This window comes from Artemia franciscana, chromosome 4 (genome assembly GCF_032884065.1).
Source record: "Artemia franciscana chromosome 4, ASM3288406v1, whole genome shotgun sequence".
Taxonomy (NCBI): Eukaryota; Metazoa; Arthropoda; class Branchiopoda; order Anostraca; family Artemiidae; genus Artemia; species Artemia franciscana.
In genome coordinates this window covers 39974197-39994281 of record NC_088866.1, presented here as the reverse complement: position 1 = coordinate 39994281, position 20085 = coordinate 39974197, and the positions used below count along the sequence as shown (strand labels likewise).

The following is a 20085-nucleotide window of genomic DNA, read 5'->3' as shown; positions in this document are numbered from 1 at the left end:
ACTGGAGACGGGACTCTTAGTGCACCTAGTTGTTGGGGTATGCAGTGGTGCTAATTGGCGAGGGGGTAGGGGGGCACTTGCTACCCCTACATAAAGATAAATACCTTTTTGAAGTATATTCATTGATTTTTTTGTATTTCCATTGACAGACTGACAAACGGAAAATTTGCTACTCTCCCTAGATTTTAAAAATGCATTTCACCCCTCCACCCAAAAAAAATTAATTGACGCCAGTGGGGATATGACAACTATTGCAGGCTATTGATACATTTTCTGGTTCTCTGAAAGATTTTAACAAGCTGAGAATCAGTACACAAGCAAGACACGCTTCAAAAGAAATACATCAATAAGCTGTCAGAAATATGATAAGATTTGAGAAGCAATATAAGACCTCAGCTTTGGTGCACAATATTGCACAATCGTAAGAATTCCTATTTTGGAACATATATCTGCCATTGTCATTTAGAATGGCTTAAGCAAATAAAATCAATTTTAAAACCATTGAGCGGATCAAATAGTAAAGTAGTAACTTGCTTTTTTATGTGTGTACCTTTTTTTTTCCGTTTTAAATTTCGAAATTTGTCGCACACGTCATTGAAATAGCCGGCATTCCTTAAAAACTGTCAAGAGATTCCGAAAATAAAAGTCACTACTGAATTTTTATCCTTCTGATTTATTTCATTAACCAATCCAATAGAAGTTTGAAGACGTTATTCAGTTTATCGAATTTGAACTGTTATTTCTGTAAAGCATCCTTTGTATTCTGAGCTGTAGGGTAAAATAAAATTTTGGACTAAGCCATTACAGATACAAAGGAGAAATATTCATATTCAGCCATACCAGCACAAAAACATTTACTGTTACAGCCCTGTGAAAGCAGAGTGGATTGACGCTCTGCTTTGCAATACGAGGCCCAGGAATCGATCCCTTCTGCAGAAGGTCTGGGTGGCATACTTGCTATTCATTCATGTAAAAAAAAAAAAAGAAAAAAGGAACTGAAACGTCAAATCGACACCCTATGCACCAACGATGGCTCTGGGATATCTTTATCCGCTATTCTTCAATACACGGGCCCAAACCTAAGGAGGGTGTCTCACTGCTCTATAATCTTATAAGGGAATAAAATAATATTTTAGGATTTTCCCAGGAGCAACTTTTTGCACAACCCGCACATTTTTGAACTCTTTAGCCCAAAAGAGCCCAAACCAGGATCGATTCGGGTCGATTAGCATACCAATTTGTGTATGTCAACCAGGATAGGTCCTCTTCACCTCTTGTATTGCAAATACAACGAATGGGTAAATATTTTCTAGGGTTTTCTTTATATTTTTGTATCTCCTCTTCAGTAAAAAAGAGAATCATTTTTTGAATCTTAGATTTTAAGAACATTTACGCAAGGAGAATTATGTATCTACTCAAAAGATAGACAAATAAACAGAATAAAAAGAGAATATTTCTGTATATTGTTTTTCTTCTTTTCTTTATCCAAAAACATTCAATTCAAACGCATGATCTTATTGCGATTTCTACAGTCGCGCCTTTAGCTCCCAATTGACATACCGCTGAAAACGTAGCTACAACCGGGTAAAGCTAAAATAAACCTTTGATCCACTTTATCAATGACAAAAGAATACCTTGTTCAGAGTCATAGTATCTGAAACTGTGTTCATCTATTGTAAGTATAATGAAAGCTTATATAAGTAATTTAGAATAAAATACCACTAAAAGTGAGTAGTTCTAGATAATCTTCGGGTATTAAAAATAAAGATTATAAATGGTATCCCATAATGTGACGTAATTAGATGCGTTTTCGACAGTTGCTCTTTTCCGGTCTATTCTTTGAATATGCGTTTTAGAGTTTTTCGGCTCTGAAACAAACTCTCAGATTTGAAAAAAAACTATATTAGAGACGTAAGTAAGCGCAATTTATCATGTGATAGCCAGTTGTTTAATTTTTGGGCCGACTGTGTGGTTGCCGAAATTGTATTTGAAAGACCAACCTTGTGTTTTCCCAAGCCAGAGAATTAGCGGTCTGACTCGCACATCATTACTCATTGGCCCAGCTATGTTGCTTGAGCTAGATCTATCATAAAAGTAGCCCAATTCAGGTTCAAGATCCCTTAAAAGCTGGACAGATGTAGCTTTTTTCGAGTTAAAAAGGACCGTATTTCTTCAATAGGGGCGTATTTTCCGCCAGATTTCTGAGGGATCTATTTTATGTTATCGTCTATTTTAAGCCTTTCTTAGGCTGACTTTTAAGTTTGAGAGGTTTTCTCAGTTTATGGGAAAACTTTCAATGTAAGATATGTCATTATACTTACTACCTCCCTATATCTGATTCTTCATGATTTGGCCAAAGTCTTAGTTGAGTGTTTATGTTTTATAGATTTAAAAGAATGCGCCAAGGATACGCTAAGTTTTCTATGAAAAAGCCAGTTTGTCCTTTGTTTGTGTAAGCTGTTAAATCACTGACAGGAAACATTAAGCTTGTGTAGTAGACCCCGACGACCCGCGGATTTATCGGCGGCGCGCTATTGGCGGACGTATACAGACGTTGTTGGGGAGGGGGTAGTATTTTCTGGATGGGGGTTTAATGAGAAGAATATTCCATGGGGAGGGCCGTATCTGGGGTTGAACTTTCCAGGGGAAGTATTGCACAGTGGAATTTCCCAGAATTCTTTTTATTTGACTCAATTCTACATGTGGTGATACTGCAGGGTAATTATCTGGGGTTAATTTTTTGGGCCAGTTAAAATTGTCTGTTTTTCTATTGGGGGAGGTAATTTACGTGGGAGTAATTCTCCATGTGGGAATTCTCCGTGACAGAATACTCTGCATTAGAATTTCCCGTCAGGAATGGAGAGATTTCCCGGAAAATTTTCTACAGAGGAAGATTTCTGGCATGATGTTAAAAAACGATTAGAAATTAAATAAGAAACAAGTATTTTTTAGATTAAAGTAGGCTAGGGAGAATTTGTCATTTGGAGTTATCCAAAAATTTCGTAGGGGTAACATTCAGCGAGGATGGAATCCTCCTGAGTAATTTCCGATGGGTGAATTTACACAGGAGGAGCCATTCATGGAGAAAATTTTCTGGAGGGGAATTTTCTATGGAGGGGGAGGTGGTTTTCCTGGTGATACTTGAAAAATGATCAGAAAATGGAAAAAATTATTCAACTGAAAGTAAGGAGCAACAATAAAACTTAAAACAAATAGAAATTATTTCGTATAAGAAAAGGAGCTGCCCTATTCTGAATTCCTTGCTCTTGTACGCTAAAGTTTGACTTTTGTCTCAATTACTTAAGAAAACCTCCTCCTGAAACACAGGGGCTGTTTAATTAGAATAAGAAGATTCTTTGAAGTACTAAGAAGCTTTAGCGTGAAGAGCGAGAGATTGTGAAATGGGTATCCCCCCTCAAATTCGGAACGATTTCTGTTCATTTTAAGTTATAATATTGCTCTTTTTTTCAGATGAAAAAACTTATTTTTCTTATTTACTCTTAAGATCTATCTCACGTCATTAGCCCCAATTTGTTATTCCTTCAGACATTCCATCCTTTTGCTGCAGTTTCCATCGTATTTCATTACATATCTTTCTATTTGAATCTTGAATTAAGCATTATCAGTTCCCATCTTTCAACTAACTCATTATGTCGCGAAACAGCAAGATATTTCGAATCTAGATGATTACAAAGTCTTTTTTTCTGTAAACTTTTTCTTCCTTCATAAAGAACGTCATAATGTCATGGGCTAACAGGTGATTTGAATTGATTGAATCTATGATAATAGGCTACTGAAAAAACACAGCAGTTTTAATTTGTTCCAAATTTTGCATGCTAAAAACTGGTGGAAAATACCATTTTTTAACAAATTAAAACTAAAGCTCAAATCAACCATTCCAAGTTCGGAATATTTCTAAGAAGCCGTGAGTTGAAAGTGTATTCTTCAGATCTTGCAACCAAGGCCATTTTTTGCTGGTCCTATTTCATTGGTTACTGTTCACGTTTGGCGAAAAAAAGACTAAATATAAAATAGGACAAACCAATGCAAAAGCAGTAGATTCAGTAAGCCAATTACTTTTTTTAAGATTAGAAAGAGATTTTACAAAGATGAAATTGCTGGAACAGGGCCGATTTGGAAAAACTACTAAAATGTAGAGCAAATGATATTCGCATTTTACTGTATCTTTTCCAGAAAATTGACTTGGATTTCGGACAGAAGAGAGGAATAAGATTACAATTTTGCATGAAATTTAACCAAATCCTCAACCTTTTTTTTTAAATTTGTGGTAAGATTTGGTTTTTGATTCGGCTTTAATTATATTTAAAAACTAGATATCAATACAAGACTTCCGTCACAAAATCAACAAATTTCACTACGGAATTTTAAACCCTCACTACCGAATCTTCGAATTGGTAATCAGATTGAAATTTTGGATTGTCTGAGATTCCGATGTAGCTACTCCATTTTTTTTCTCGGATTCAGTTTGATTTTGGTCTTTTGTTCCAAATCTCACCAAATGTCAAAAAGTTTTGGTTGCTACTGAGTCCGAAGTACTTCTGTGTTCTCCTGCACACAAAGAACATTAGCTGCTTCACAATTATGACACACACTAAATTGAAATATATGGAGACGAAAACATAAACACAGAGGAAAGCGAACGCTATCGTTTATAGAAAAGTAAGAAATTGAAAAGTCTGAAAAAAAGGCAATATGATCCTACAGATTTATGAGCGTTGCTGCCTCGAATTTGTATGTCTTAATATAGCAAGTCCCTCGGAGTTGTAAAGACCTTTAACAGACTTGTCAATTTGTTCGAATTTGAGCGATACGTCATTCGGGGTGTCTGTAATGCGCTGCGGCGCGCCACCTTGTCCTTTAAAAATCAACTATCCACCACCAAAAATAAAACCGCCACATGCGTCTGGGTCTACTGCATAGCCTCCAATTGTTCGAATAGGTTAGGTTTAAAGTTTGAAAAACCGAGAGTTACTGTTTTTATTGTTATTGTAGGGTCCTAAAGAAATAAAAGGGTTTATTTTCATTTGTGACTATATAGAAAGAAACTGCTTTTTGCAGTAAATTGTTTTAATTATTATCATTATTATAGGCAAAAAAAGATGTGTTTTAGAATATATTTTGGTTGTTGCAATAAAGGAAGAAATAGTTTTCTTCATACTGTAATAAATCACTTTACAGTCTTTTCCGGGATTAGTGTCACATGTTCATTTTATGAATAGATAATATCTTTTCTGAATCAAAAATGTGTCTATTTCTAGCTCGTTTCACCTTGACAAGTTCGACAAGATTTACAAGTTTAAGCATCATCTCGATAACAGAAGTTAGCATACTCTATCTAAGTTTTTTGTGCTCCTGTTGTTGCTTAGGAAAGAGGTAAAGGCTGTTTTTCTTGGAATGAAATGTTTTTTTTGTAAATTTTTCTTTTTCAAAATTCATTCACTGTAAAAAATGAGTACGAATTTAGACAGTTTGAGAACCTCATTTGCAACACCCATTTTGAGACCAAATTATTTATTCTGCTTTGGGAATGTTTCATTTTAGAAACCTCTCTATTGAGGTCAGAATTGATATCAATTGTACCTATATTCGGACCTACTGCAAGTTGCATCATCTAGACCTTGTTGATTCCACTTCTGGTGCAACCAATCTTCATCTTGCATTCCCGAAACGTTCCGAATTTCAATCCCATTAAAACTCTCTTAGCTAAAAATTCAAGTCCCCAAGGATTGTCCTAAGGACTTCTTCTATAAAAACTGCAAAAAAAGCCTAAAGTTATATTATCTTAGCTTCAAATTTCTTTTAAAAATATTATTAATTTGGATCCCCATTTAATTTTACTGATATATATATATATATATATATATATATATATATATATATATATATATATATATATATATATATCTATATATATAAAAATAAGTTGTCTGTCTGTGGATGGATGGATGGATGTGTGGATGGATGTGTCAGGTGACGTCACCTGAAAAAACTGGATTAGGTGACGTCAAAACTGAAAAAACTAAAAAAAGGCAAAAACTACAAAAAAAACTAAAAACTAATAAAAAAAATAAAAAAGCTAAAAAACTAAAAAAACTATAAAGGTAAAAACCAATAAAAAACTAAAAAAAAAACTGAAAAAACTAAAAAAAGGCAAAAACTACAAAAAAAAACTAAAAACTAATAAAAAAAGTAAAAAAGCTAAAAAACTAAAAAAACTAAAAAAACTAAAAAAAGGTAAAAAACTAAAAAAAATAAAAAATAAAAAAAAACTAAAAAAAAGGAAAAAACTGAAAAATAAGCTAAAATAAAGGTAAAAACCAATAAAAAACTAAAAAAAAAAAGGAAAAAACTAATAAATGACGACACTCAAAGAGAAAGCGACCAGGACAAAAAACTAAAAAAAAAGGCAAAAACTACAAAAAAACTAAAAACTAATAAAAAAAATAAAAAAGCTAAAAAACTAAAAAAACTAAAAAAAGGTAAAAAACTAAAAAAACTAAAAACTAAAAAAAAACTAAAAAAGGTAAAAACTAAAAGAACTAAAAAAGAAAAAAATAAATGACGACACTCAAAGAGAAAGCGACCAGGACAAAAGGAATGTTCGATTAGCAATCAACAAAGCACCGGGACACAGGGAGTATAAATGACGACCAGGACACAAGTAAAAAAAAAAATTAACAAAACTAAAAAGAAGGTAAAAACTACAAAAAAACTAAAAAGAAAAAAAAACTAAAAACTAATAAAAAAACTAAAAAATCTAAAAATCTAAATAAACTAAAAAAGAAAAAAAAAGGAAAAAAATAAAGGAGAAAAACAAAACTAAAAAACGAATGTATATACAGACCGGTACACCGGGATACAAATGACGACCGGGACACAGGGAATATAAATAACGACCGGGACACAGGGACACAACTACAACGGGGACACCGGGGGAAACAGGGGGATATAAATGACGACCGGGACAAAAAAACTAAAAAGAAATAAAAACTAAAAACTAATAAAAAAAACTAAAAAATCTAAAAATCTAAATAAGCTAAAAAAGAAAAAAAAAGGAAAAAAATAAAGGAGAAAAACAAAACTAAAAAACGAATGTATATACAGACCGGGACACCGGGATACAAATGATGACCGGGACCCGGGACACAGGGAATATAAATGACGACCGGGACACAGGGACACAACTACAACGGGGACACCGGGGGAAACAGGGGGATAACCTGACAATCTATTTATATGCAAAGACAATGGGACAGCAAAGAATGTTGTATATTCGCAAGTTTTACGTAGTTAAAACCATATATATATATATATATCTATATTCACAGGTGGGACATAGGGACACAACTACAATGGCGCGTAACTATTATGGCGCGTAACGACTTACGCGCGCGGGGGGGCTTGGGGGGGGCGCGAAGCGCCCCCACCAACTAGGTGTTGGGGTGGCGCGAAGCGCCACCCCAACAGCTAGTATATATATATAAATAAGTTGTCTGTCTGTCTGTCGAGTGACGTCATGTGTGTGTGTCGACTGATGTCATGTTTGTCGACTGACATCATTATAAGGATTGAGCTGTATGTCGTCATGAAGTTGTTTGTCGACTGACGTCATGTTTGTCAACTGATGAAATTACAGACCGGGACACAAATGACGACCGGGACACCGGGACCCAGGAAATATAAATGACGACCGGGACACTCAAAGAGAAATTACAGACTAGGACACCGGGACACAAATAACGACCGGGACACAGGGAATATAAATGACGACCTGGACACAGGGACACAACTACAACGGGGACGCTGGGGCACAGGGGGGATATATAAATGACGACCGGGACACAGGGAATGTTCGAAGAGAAATTACAGACCGGGACACCGGGACACAGGGAATATAAATGACGAATGGGACATTCAAAGAGAAATTACAGACTGGGACACCGGGACACAAATGACGACCGGGACACAGGGAATATAAATGACGACCGGTACACAGGGACACAACTACAACGGGGACGCCGGGGGACGCAGGGGGATATATAAATGACGACGGGGACATAGGGAACGTTCGATTAGCAATCACCATCAACAAAGCTCAAGGGCAATCATTAGAATAATGAGGTGTAGATCTGAATACGGATTGTTTTTCCCATGGACAATTATATGTTGCATGTTCAAGAGTCGGTAAACCTGATAATCTATTTATATGCACAGACAATGGGACAGCGAAGAATGTTGTATATTCGCAAGTTTTACGTAGTTAAAAACATATATATATATATATATATATATATATATATATATATATATATATATATATATATATATATATATATATATATATATATATATATATATATATATCTATATTCACAGGTGGGACACAGGGACACAACTACAATGGCGCGTAACTACTATGGCGTGTAACGAATTACGCGTGCGGGGGGGGGGGCTTCGCGCCACCCCAACAGCTAGTATATATATATATATATATATATATATATATATATATATATATATATATATATATATATATATATATATATATATATATATATATATATATATATATGGATGCACTAAATGAGTGAGGGTATAAAACTCCAAATTGTCTAACTCCAGGATCAACAGAAATTAAATTAGAAAAAGAACCATTAGTAGGTAAAAATTGTTTATGTTCTAAGCCCCCTGTACCAGGATCTAAGTACTCTAACCAAAAACAGGGGATTCCCACCACTAACAAGTGCTGATAGAGCGGAGGCATGCGAGCTTTTCTTATACCAATTATCTTATAAAGTGATTGATTTTATCCAGTCAACCACAATAAAGTGGTTGACCAATAGATATTGACTCATTTATTACAGCATCAAGAGTTGCATGTGTATCATCGCATCCCATTTCTTTCTCTAAGCCTAGTTGATTAGGACTAACATTCAAATAACCCAAACGATCCTCTAAGAAGAATTAAAAAAAAAACTTGCAAATTTTGCAGTCCATCATTATCGGCCAGTAAAAATCAAATGATCAGAAACTTCTTTAATTAGATTTTAGAATAGGAGATACCGCCCAAACTCTTAAAGACAAAGGAACATTACCAGACTACCAGACTTCAAGATAAGATTTTTTAAAAATCCAATGCAAAAGATGAAAATAAGTCAGAGCAACTTTCCTGTCACTTGAAAATTCCCCAACTGGATCTTTATTAGAGGATAGATTATACAAACTTGAACTGTGATTTTGACTTATTCGATAGTGTTTGAGGACACTTTTTGTAGGATTGGTGCCACAATGCACCTACAATATTCTTTCCAGAGTACTATCATCTCTCCTAGGTACATGTGTAACAATATTATCAGCCCCTTATTTTATACGACACAATTTTCTCTGAGGAAATTCTGTATATTGTTTGAATCATAGAGACGGTGATTTTCTACTTGCTAAGATCAGTTTCACATCATCAAGTCATTGACACCACTTTCGGAATGAGAAACATCTTTCTATAAGTGCCAAAAAAAGTTGTCATGTTATACAGAGTGTTGTCTGTTCTCTATTGCAGATTGTATTATCCTGTTTTAATTAGAAAAAAAACGCAAAAAATGGATTTGACACATGCTGCAAAACCCAGAAATATTCTGTACTTTATTTTTCATTCTCTACCACTGGCTCTGTTTGCATATGTGGCATATTTGGCGCAACCAGGATCCAGTGTATTTTCTTGGCATCCACCAATAATGACTCTTGCAGTAAGTACTTCTCATCCCTTCAAATTATTACCAGCTTTTCCTTCTTACTAGCGTGAAAACTAAAGACGTAAAATTATTCTGGATACCTGGGATTTTTGTACCAAATAAGATGATAAAAAAGCTATTCACATGCACATATTATATATTACGAAAAATGATTAAGTGTCGCATATTACTAAAATATATACTGATACATATTTTAAACATGTTCTATATTGGACCTCTTATATAAGTCTTGACAAGTCATTTGTGCATATCATTTGTGCATATTAGATGAAATATCTGAAAGGGATGAAATATCTTGTCCATTCTTCTGAGGATGGATTTCTTTTTTACCCTATCTATTTCACATCATATCCAGACAATGCTTCCAAGATTTTCTTTAAAAGGGGCTCCGGCTCCCTTTATTTTTCCTGGTCTGCACCCCGTTGAGTCTTTTATCACTGTTTTGAATACCTGTAAATTCGACAACAGTGGAATGAAACGGAATTAGAACAAAGTATAAAAGGGAATTTACGATTACATTAGTTGCAACCGAAACAGTATCTCCCTTTCGTTTTGTTTTCTTTTATGATCAACGCAATTGAGTTGAATTATTAAAGAGCGCTGTTTCCCGTGTACCATCCTCCCCTGGCTACTTCGTATAGAAGAAATGGTCTTAGAAACTCTGGAGGATGCTCATTTAATTGAAAATTCAAAGTTTTCTTTTTTTTAATGCTTGAATGTAATCACAAGACAGCTAGGCTCCGTCCCAAGCCTTTTTTTCCGCCAAATATCTTAGTAATTCCTTATATAATTGGACCCATTTTTGAAAAGTCATTTCACTCAAAAGGATTGAAAGGCCAAAAAATAAAATATCTTCAGGGACACAAGGTTCACGTAACCCCAAGAACAATGGCATATAAATTATTCAAAACGACTCATTTTTATAGATGAGACTTGGTGAACAGTGAGCTCGTCCCCTCCCTCCATTGGAACATTTTTAGCTGAAGTTGGGTTTGTCCTAACTTGTTTAAACTGGGATCATGCATGGATTCTCGACTGTAGAGCAAAAACAGAGCAAAGTCCATGTTTCTTGCCGATTCAGTGTAAATATGAGCTAGGTTTAAGCTGTGGAACTGACTAGATGTAAAAAAAAAGTCAGGTTTTAATTCATTATATAAGGGAAATAAGTTCCAACTATAAGCAAATTGAGCACCCTAAATCTATGCAACAACAAGCTATGTCTTGACTCGACGTCAGAAAGATACAAGTCCAAAAATCAGCTAATTCTTGACTTCGTAAAAAAGAAAAGAGAAAGAGAAAACAAAAAACAGCTAGGTTCTGTCTCGGTGAAAAACGGGGTGAAACCTAAATGGTTACGCAAAATAAGCCAGATCCAGAATTTGGAATTGTAATGTAGTGACGCAAAAACGAATTGCGTCTTGACTCAATGTAGAGCCTGCTAAATGTTATTTTTCAAACGACAATTCCTGTGTCACAGGCTATGTCATATATCCAGAAATTAGAACATTATAATTTAGTGTTTTGCAACCTCTTGTTTATTACTAATTAAATTAAACAATAAATAACAATACTAATAAAAACAAGCCCCTAGGCTTGTTTTCCAACTTGTAAATTTAAATAGCTTCGAACAAATTATTAATGTTCTATTAAATTGATGGCACTAATATTTTTAGTAAGTCTTCCTTTATAGTCTCCTTATTAGATAAATGTAGATGTAGGTAGATGCGTAGGCAGGTATGTGACAGAACCTGGGTAAGAAATTAAAATAGCTCAGAACGATATATACCGGTGGTACCTCTCTGATGACCCCTAATTTATAATATGCTTTTAGGGTTATTCTTATAATTTCTTTTAATACTCTTGTGAAATGGTAATTTCGCTTCTTCAAAAATTGAACTCTTTAATTATTGTTGTTATTTTAGTTACTAAAGATTGCACTCGGCTGTTCTCTGATTTTTTTAATTTTTTTTATGGTTTTTTCATTGGGCTGGACAGTCATTCTAGGGTACGCCTGTATTCAAGTGTATGATAATTCAAGACATCCACAATGGCAGTTCTCCCTTTTTGGATTTTCGTTTAATTAAAATAATTTTGGATTATTTCAGTGTTAGATATAGTTCATTTTCTCTTGTTTTTTTTTTTAATCCTGACGCTCATTTTCCATTATGTATCACTTAATTCACACTTCAAACACTACCAAAACGGGGTCTTTCAAAAATCAACTAAAAAATAAAAAAAAAGTAACCAAAAAGATAGATAATTAGTGATAGGATATTTATAAACATTAATTTTATCGTGGAGCAGCACCACTATTTCTCAGCTTATTTTTTCTCGTGATCAGCCGTCTATCGTTCTGAGGTTATAAGAGATGCAAACTCGATATTTTTCCTGGGTATATTAATTGTGGAACGAGGGAGAAGTTTGTAAAACTACCAGTAGCTCTCCAGGAATAAAATTAAGACTATTTTTCCCTCATGTTTTACATGGTGTCAAAATATTATCAAAACAATTTTGCGTCATACCCCTGTAGAACATTAGATTTTTTTTTCTCCAGAAAATGAAATTCCGTACCTCTTCGAGATTTCTCGGATATAATTCTTGAAAGTCGATCGCGAAAGCCAAATTCTAATTTTTGTCTTGCTTTCTGAATTTTTTCAATTGCTGCGTCTTTTATTTTAATAGGGTAATACTATAAAGAGTACGCATGGACTTTCTTACATACGAAATTACTCCGTTCACTTAGAAATACTTTCGATTTTGAAGTTTCGATTTTGTGAATTCTTTACATTTTGTAGAAGTGAAACGTCTTAGTTTTGAAGCCGTTTTCTAGAAATCAAATAACCATGAATGCTGATAGAACTTCATATTATTTTTTCGCAAACCCAAGATTCCGTATCTCTCATGACTTATTGAGAACTAATGCCGTAAATCCTGTCTATGACGCGCATGTTCAGATTTTTTTTCATAGTTTTTCGAATATTTCGATCTTCGTGTTTTTATATATAAAAAAGGGAATAAGAGTGAGTATGATAAATATCGAGGCATTAGCCTGGTCTTTATAGGTGGCAAATTACTTAGTAATATAATACTTTTTAGACTTTTGAGATACTGTAGAGAAGCACCGTGCGGTTTTAGAAAAGGTAGAGGATGTGTCGTCCAAATTTTCACTTTTAGGACTAATAATCGAGAAATGCCGGAGTTTACAAACACTTTTGGTCCTCAGGCTTATAGATTATGAGCAAGAGTTCGATTCTGTTGGTTGAAGAGCTTTAGTGAAGACCTTGTAGGGTATACTAGACAGATACATTAAAGTTATTAGTGCTATATGCTAGAATAAGACTGCTGCGGTTAAGGTAGGAAATGAAAGTCATTTTCTGGTTTTTATTAAATCAGGAGCTAGGTAGGGCTTATATCCCCCTTTATATGGACAATTTTGATGGACTTTGTCTTAAGGAGCAAAGGAAAGGCAATGTGAGAACAGGGAATCAAATGGGGAGGAAAAACTTTCTTGGACTTAGATGATACTGATGGTTTAAGCATCCTAGATGAAAGTGGGAGCAAAGTGAATGATCTTTTAGAGGTTTTGCGAGATCAGGGTGCTAGAATAGGTTTGAAAATTGATGTTAAGAAGACGATGTCGCTAAAGCTAGGAATGAGCGAAGATGAAAAGGGGACGTTGGGTAACGAAACGATTCATCAGGTGGACAGCTTCACTTACCTTGGTAGTATTATTACTAAAGACGGTGGGAGCAATGAAGATGTTAAAAGTAGAATCGCCAAGACTCACGGTGTTTTTTCGTGGTTAAAAAAAGTTTGGAAGAATAGGAAGATAAGTCTGCAAACCAAGATTAGAACATTGGAAGCTACAATAATGACAGTGGTCAAATATGGTTCTGAAGTATGGGTGCTCCCAAAAGTGGATAAAGATTTGCTAGATATTTTCCAGAAACATTGCTTACGGATTGTTCTGGATGCCCAGCAGACTAACCGTATTTCAAACAGTAGGCTGTGCGAAAAGTGTGGTTCAATCTCGCTTTCTAAGGCTATAATGAGAGAAAGGTTGAAATGACGAGGGCCCGTTCTTCGAATGAAGGATGACAGATTGCCGAAGATTGTCCTTTTCGGCCAACCGTCTAAGGCTAAACGGAAAGTATGTCGTCCATAGTTGGGGTGGGGGGAAGTCCATAAATAAAAATTTAAGGGAAATGGGAACTTCTGGGAGGGTGTAAAGAAGGAAAGTTTGAATGGATTGGGATGGAGGAGTATGCGTAGCTGTATTGGCTGCAGGCAGTCTGGTGCTGCCGCGAGTAGTTAGTAGTAGTAGTAGTAGCAGTACTAATGTTTATTATGATTGAGACATTTTTTGCCAGGAAAAGTAAGCGAGACATGAGCAATTTTATATTCGAGAATGAACCGTATTCTAGGAAATAAAAGTTTATGCGATGAAACGTTTCGCTGATGTTCATTGACTTTAGTAAACACACAGAACTTATTTTAGAAGTTTTCGATTACGGGTTGATCTTACAATAATAACTTACCTTAATCATAACACGTCTGCAAACCTAATGCGGGAGCATACACATTCATTGCGCATGAGATATAGCTGCATGTGTTGCTCCCTAACTGTGACCTACAATTTATCCTATAGGTTATTATTTTTAATTATTATTTTAAATTATCCTACAGTTTGCTGTACTTATGATGGAGGCAATATGTATCTTCACTCATGACCTGGGTTTGCTTCCTGAAAAGGCAAAAGGCTGGAAAGTGACTGCTCACTGGTTTCTTCAGTCACTTGGATTATTTGCTGCAGGTTTTGGTTTCATAGCTGTCTATTATAACAAAGATTTGTTTTCAAAACCGCATTTTGTGAGTTGGCACGCTTGGATTGGGTTAGCTACTATTGGAATGACGATTTTACAAGTTGGAATGGGATTAGGCACCAAACACGCGTAAGTATAACTTGTTGCACTCACTGTGTCCATGGGTCCTTCGTCGAAAGTTAAAATATTTCCGAGTAAAAAAAAAAAAAAAAAAAAAAAAAAAAAAAAATTAACAGTTTTAGAGCTAGTTGCGAAAATAAAAAGCATATCGAAATTTTGACTTTTTTTATTCAATAAGAAGGGTTTCAACGCCATCAAATATTTGAAGTATAATTATTAATTTAAAGCTCTTTTGACCTTAAACCGCTTTGTGCTGCTATGAGTTGTTAGTATTAATTGTTTTATAAAAAAAAGGCGAACTCTTTGGCGATATATTTTAAGTTTTCTACTATTTTCTATATTTTCTTTTTGGTTAAATTTCAAATCACTTCTGATGATTTACAAAGTGTCCCCTACTGGGGGCACAAAAATTCCATAGACCTTTCGTAGGTATTCCAAAGTCAAAGGTCAAAAGCTCTTTTGACCTTAAACCGCTTTGTGCTGCTATGTAGTAGTAGTAGTAGTAGTATTAATTTATTAACCAAAGGAAATAACACAGACAAAATCAATCAGTAGCACACCAAAAGCGTTGCTTGCGAGGGTGTGTTACTAACAAAAAGAACAAAAAATAGAAGAAAAAAAGAACAAAAATAGGAAAACAATGTGTTAATCTAAAATGAGCAGAAAGGTGAAACCGTGTACCGAGAAAAAAATATTATATACATAATTCATACACAATCAAACAACATAATATCATGATCCCGAAGCAAAAAAAGAAAACAAAAGAAAAAAAACAATAAACAATTATTTTCAATACTAAATCAATCAATCTCAATCTATTTCAAAGGTATACCTACCAAGAAACCCCACACGCAGCACGGCCTTAAATTGATTAATGGGCAATTCTTTAATACTTGGAACAAGCTTATTCCATAGCTTAGCCCCTCTATAAATAATTGAAAAAGCAGTCCTACCTGAAACTAGGCGAGGAACCTCAATATCTCCACTGAGTTATTAGTATTATTAGTATTATGAGTTATTAGTATTAATTATTTTATAAAAAAAAGGCGAAATCTTTGGCTATATATTTTAAGTTATCTACTATTTTCTATATTTTCTTTTTTGTTGAATTTCAAATCACTTCTCGTGATTTACCAAGTGTCCCCTACTGGGGGCACAAAAATTCCATAGACCTTTCGTAGGTATTCCAAAGTTCGATAGGCGTTGAGTTTGTCTCAGATTGACTAACAATTACTTAACACAAGATTTTCCATGGTTTATCGTTGTCGTCAACAATTTTTAGCCGCAAACCTGATAATGGTCATCATAACATAATCAATAAATCTCGCAATAACAAACTGATTATAATCAGCAAAAGCACAAAAAAGCTGTTGTAATATCTAATTTAAAAGTATCATATTTGTGATGTTATCAAAGTCTTGATATTGGTGGTATATTCCTACAACCACGTTTTTGCATAGATCCAGGGGATCTATAAGAAATTGATCCAGAAAAGATCCAGATATAAGATATAATAGAAGATCCAGATATAAGAAAAGATCCAGGAGATCTTTAAAAAAAATTGAGCTTTCTTTTTTTTCAAGAAAGACAAAGCTTTGTCCAAACAAAAGTAAAGAGCAAAGTGAAAATAAAAAGAAATGTAAATTATCCTATATATTGGGTATACAAAACCCCATTGGTTTTAAAAAAAAGTATCATGGATCACGTAGATATATTGTTCTTTCAGTACATGTTTGTTTCTTTGCTGATGAAAATTAAAATCCCTTTCCACTTTATTTTCCACCTTCTGTCTACTTCACTGAGAGGGAACCCACCAGTCCTTGATTGCCTTCTAGCTAAGCTGATGCATGCTCTTAAGGTCACCTCTTCTGTATCGGTATTTTTGATAAGGGTCAATATAGAGACAGTGAAAAAAATATTGAAAAAAGATGATGAATTGTAAGATACTAAGCACCACCATAAGTTTTGGTTTCGTATTTGAATTGACTTTGATCTTTCCCGCTCGGGTGTTATTTTTTCAATTGTTAAGTCAGGGACACATGAGTTCTGAAAAGCTCTCCACCGAGGGAAATATAGACAAGTTCAAAATGTAACACGTGAGATAAGAAAAAATCCCCAGCAGCTTTTGAAGAGAGTCTTAAAGCCGGCATCAAGCTCTTTTTTTGTAATCTAACCCTATTGATGTTTTTCCGATGATCCTCCTTGGGTTAAAGCCACCTAAAAACATGAACTCCCCCGCTATATGTCAAAACTTGACCACCAGAGGAAGTTTCATCGTTCATTGTTCACCTTCAGCTGTCCAGACCCAAATTCATCAAATGAAACCTGTAAAGCCACAAGATATAATGGGGTTCAAACTGAGCACCTCTTATCCACTACTCCACTACTTTTTATACAGTATTTGTCGCTATTATTTCAGGCTTGTATTGTTCAGCAATATATTCCAACTGCTATTTTCAAAGATCTTGTTACCTATGTCTTAAAGAAAGGCAAAAATCCGAAGGATTGTGAATCGCTCAAACCGATTACCGTTTGTTCCACAATTGGTGAGCTTTTTGCCAAGCTAATCTTCAAAGAAATAAATGCGTGGTGCGACCATGGGGACAAGCAGTTTGGATTTTATGCGCGTACAACATTATTAGCTGACTTTAGACCGTTAAAGATGCTGAAAACGTTTCAATTGACGTTTCAAAGGCGTCTGATTCCATTATCCCCTCACATGCTATTCTTTCTCTATTGAGAAGTGGAATAAACCCTTTTCTGTTTTGTCTCTTATGGAATTGGTATGGTAATACGTCCATACTGGCGCGGCTAGGTAGCTAAATTAGCAAATCCATCACTGGATGGAAAGGTGTGAAACAAGGCATTGTCTTTCAATAATGCCATCCGAACCCTTACTAAAAATATTTCTCCATTTCTACTTGAGCCCTATATTGATGTCAGCCACCTTTGCTACGCAGACAATATCCTTTTTACTATCAGATGATCTCCAAGTTCTCCAAAATAAAATCAATACAGTTTGCTCTTGTCTCAATGAGATTGGGCTCCAAGTCACCTCTTCTAAAACTGAGCTTCTCGTCTACGGTTCGTCTCAGCAACCTCCCGTTAATTTTAATATTGGCCTAGAACCTATTTCTGCAGCGTCTTTTCTGAATTATTTAGGTCTCTTGTTTGAATCAAATGTTAAAAATACTAAAACACATGTTATCTCAACGTTGAAAGAAAAGCCTAGGAAATGGTACGAGCTGCTTGATCGATTTAAAGGCCAGCTTCCCAAAGTAACCCCGAGCAGACTTTACAACGTTATTTCACCCCATATGTCTTCTTCTTGCTCCCTTTGTGGAGTTCTTTTCAAAATGTCTGAGTGGAGTGAAAATTCGATATCTATTCTTCTGTTTTTGCAAATATTTTCTGTAGTTGCTGCTTTGGACTCGTAACTGGCACACTCCGAATAGATATGGCGTTTTCGATATTTCTTCAAAAGTGGACCAGCATGTGGACAGGTTCCGTAAACGTCGAGAAAATATTGTCGAAGTTCCACTTAACTTTATAGCTTAATTGTATTGCCTCAGTAGCTCACATAATATTTGTTTTTTTGTGAGTTTTTTTTGTTCATGGTTTCCTTTTTTCTTGAAATTTTTTGCATTTTTTACTCCTCTAAGTGCATCCCATGTATGTAGAGGGTTGAAAAAAAAAACATTATTATTATTATTATCATATTAGGGGGACGTCGTTCTTAGGTTGCTACCCAGGCAAAACTTTTGATTTAACTGGTGTTATTACCATGAATGTTGTAGAAATGTAGTCTTACGTTTGTACCTTTAAACCCTCTCTAGAACTAAATTCTATGGGCCTGTAAGCTATAGACCAATTAACATAAATTTAGGGGGGATTTATTTTCGCCAGTTTTCTACTTAAATATCTCCCAAAAAATCTTCCCAAGTCTAGAAGGGGCGACCAAATCTAGGGGAGACAGAAGCCCTCCTGCCCCTCCCCAAAATTGACGCCACTGTCTACATTCAGCTGTGTGTCCACTTCTGCTATCCTGAGTAGAGTTAACAATTGTTGGCAGTAATTATTTGCAGATATGCTGAAATATGTGTTGATCGCCAAAATTTTTTGCCAGTAGTTTGCGGAAAAATAATTTGATGTGAAATATAAAAATGGAAGCTTAAGCTATAAGAAGTTTGAAACATAAGATAAAGACACGAAATAAACATAGGAATAAACAAAACATCAAATCATCAAAGTGTTTTGCGATCATTTTATTTTGTGAAGAAACTTCCGAGTTTTGTATTTGGGCTTTGATTTTTTATTTTTTTTTTTCGCACTCGTATTTCCCCATAAATTTCCTCCAATAAAATCTATTTGAAATTCAAAGAAATACGTCTATGGGTCGTGATTTATTCTTGGTCGTGATCTAATAAATTAAAATTTATTTTATTTGGCAGGTACTGGTATCGATACTTCATTAAGCCAGTCAGGATAAAAAATTCTCACTTGGCCCTTGGCATAGTCACACTTTTTCTTAGCTGTTCCAGTCTCATTTTGGGTTCAGCAAGCGCTTGGTTTCAACGTGAGTCAAATGCTAGTTTTGCCTATGTTTTTATGGCAGTATGTATTTTGGTACATTGGCTTGCTGCTCTAAATACACTTTCTACACATAAAAAACGGCTACTTGGAAAAGCTGGTGAAGATTAATAGCTATTTTTGTTTGTGTGTATTTTCAAATGTAACTGACAACGGCTAGGCTATTTGTGTGTAATATTTTATTTTACTTATTTGTCTGTTGTTTATTTTTTTTATTCCATCTTTTGATTGAAAAGAAAGAGCTGTAAACCGATCTATATTTTTAGATTTTATTCCTTGTGAAACAATAACAAGCTTTGCTTCTTGTTTTCCTAACAACTAGCTAAACAATATTGTTTAGCTGAGTTTCAGGAAGTAGTAACTTGTATCTATAGCGAGTTTCAATAGTTTTTCTCTTATTATGAACTTATTTTCGGGCAGGATCGCACTGAAGGTAAGGTTATACTTAAAATTGACTAAAATAACAACACTCAATATTACAAAATATAAGTTCCCACATTTAGCATAAACAAGGTCAGCAATGACGTGTTCAAACGATGATGGGTAGAAGGTTAAGCTAAGGAAGGCCGTTACGTATAGGGGGAACCCCCCTCCCTGTCATTTTGGGCACTCAGTAAAAAATAAATCAGTAAAAAAGAATTTTCGGCCAAATAAAGACCACAAAAACACTGACATGTCATCTCCAGAAATCTCGAACTTAGTCGGCAAACGCAGTAGTTTTACAGGCTCCTGCCATGATTTTACAGATCGTGCTAGAGTTTTCCGTTTGGTTAAATTAAGAT

The 20085-nt window shown here is 34.8% G+C and overlaps 1 protein-coding gene across 2 annotated transcripts; it reads left to right on the top strand.

Moving 5' to 3' along the window:
• The first annotated feature begins 1545 nt into the window (after positions 1-1545).
• On the top strand, positions 1546-19556 carry LOC136026423 (transmembrane reductase CYB561D2-like). 2 transcript variants are annotated; one of them, XM_065703001.1, is made up of 5 exons: positions 1546-1675; positions 5280-5394; positions 9578-9764; positions 14457-14722; positions 19165-19556. In XM_065703001.1, exons 3-5 carry the CDS (start codon positions 9618-9620, stop codon positions 19412-19414), a joined length of 663 nt encoding a protein of 220 aa, XP_065559073.1. In that variant the 5' UTR covers positions 1546-1675; positions 5280-5394; positions 9578-9617; the 3' UTR covers positions 19415-19556. The 2 variants fall into 2 exon arrangements, with proteins under 2 accessions (XP_065559073.1, XP_065559072.1); XM_065703000.1 differs by lacking the exon at positions 5280-5394 and having other exon boundaries at positions 1547-1675.
• Positions 19557-20085: the final 529 nt, after the last annotated feature.

Excerpts from the sequence above, each read along its gene's own strand:
- LOC136026423 (XM_065703001.1), top strand. The coding sequence starts at position 9,618 with ATGGATTTGACACATGCTGCAAAACCCAGAAATATTCTGTACTTTATT. Across the intron at positions 9,765-14,456 it reads CACCAATAATGACTCTTGCA|TTTGCTGTACTTATGATGGA; the intron begins GTAAGTACTTCT and ends ATTATCCTACAG. Across the intron at positions 14,723-19,164 it reads GGATTAGGCACCAAACACGC|GTACTGGTATCGATACTTCA; the intron begins GTAAGTATAACT and ends TTTATTTGGCAG.